Here is a 1,293-nt window from a genome sequence, read left to right on the forward strand (position 1 = left end):
AAAAAAGAAAAAATTTGAAGATGATTACTAGAGGCTTCGTATTTTCTATTAATATTCTTCAGAAGAGGGTGTTAGATGGGAAGGAGATTCTGGTTGGAGAAAAATAGGGTTTTCAAACACTCATGAATAGCTACTGTAATGCTGAGTATTCTTAGGTAAAGTTTCAGCTCTGCTCTGGGTATTAGACAGCCCAGGATATTTCACAGTGGTGCGCAAATTTAGGGAAGACGAAGGACTGTTAATAGGGGTATGATTATCTCCCCCCCAGTCTCAGTGGCATCTTGCTGCATGCTCTTTGTGATTGGAAAATGCCTGTTGGATTTGGGACAGTTTGAAAGAGAGGATTGCTCTTGAGCTTGACTGTTAGTGACATAATCTCAGTACTGATAAAAGGAGAACCTCAGGTACGGGTAGTGAAACCTGGTTTGTGCATCTTAACACATCACCGGGATGAACATAAGGCAGTTCCACGGTGAGCGGGGGCAGTGCCTGAAACGAGCTTAGCGTTCTGTCGAATATGTAGAAAACTGGAAGGGCTTAAAAAATAGGGTCAGTTAGAGCGTTTTGGTATTTGCTTCAGCAGCTTTCAGTCAGTTCAGTCCAGGGCTTAACTAAGGTGCTTGGGCTCCTGCTGCAGCGCAGTCCTTCAGGCTTAAGGTGCTTTCCGAAGGGTGGACTCGTGTGAGTGTATTGCATTCAGAAATCGTACGTGAGAGGTGTGAGGGTTTGTTGCTGTTGTCAAGGTGGCACTGTATCTACAAAGGGCTGACAGGTATAGAAAATTTCTTATTTATAGTATAGGTTTGGTTTTACAGTTATTTTTGCAGGTGATAATTCTCACAAGTGGCGTATTTTATTTAAAATCAGCTTAATTATAAGTATTTGCACATCCCGGACGGCTGTGAGAATGACCTTATAATGAAAAAACAAGAATACTGCTTGAAGTTATTTCTGCTAATAGCTATGTTTGCGCCAAAATACCGAAATTTGAAAGATGAATGTCATTTTCGGTGAGCAGCATTATTAGGGAAGTGTCAGTGTTTGATACCACGCTTGCCATGGGGCAGAAATAACATGATTTGATCATAAGCTATCCCCCCTTTCTTCTTTAAGATATTTAGATTCTGCAAATCAAAGTGCCACAGGAACTTTAAAAAGAAGCGAAATCCCAGAAAGATGAGATGGACCAAAGCATTCCGGAAAGCAGCTGGCAAAGAATTGACAGTGGTAAGGAGTCGAACTGGTTTACACTTTATCTCAGCTCGCTGAAATGACAGACACCTCGCCTCTTCC

At 41.8% G+C, this 1,293-nt stretch overlaps 1 protein-coding gene across 1 annotated transcript in view; it reads left to right on the forward strand.

Annotated features, from left to right (window-relative positions):
- The first annotated feature begins 1,112 nt into the window (after positions 1-1,112).
- The window catches only part of RSL24D1 (ribosomal L24 domain containing 1), a 5,204-nt gene continuing 5,023 nt past the window's right edge, over positions 1,113-1,293 (forward strand). The window contains exon 1 of the mRNA XM_010139939.1: positions 1,113-1,227. Within this exon, the coding sequence (XP_010138241.1) occupies positions 1,177-1,227 (51 nt within the window). The 5' untranslated portion in view covers positions 1,113-1,176. The remainder of the gene's footprint in view (positions 1,228-1,293) is intronic.

The sequence above is a fragment of the Buceros rhinoceros genome, unplaced genomic scaffold (assembly GCF_000710305.1).
Source record: "Buceros rhinoceros silvestris isolate BGI_N320 unplaced genomic scaffold, ASM71030v1 scaffold29357, whole genome shotgun sequence".
In the NCBI taxonomy this organism is placed as follows: Eukaryota; Metazoa; Chordata; class Aves; order Bucerotiformes; family Bucerotidae; genus Buceros; species Buceros rhinoceros.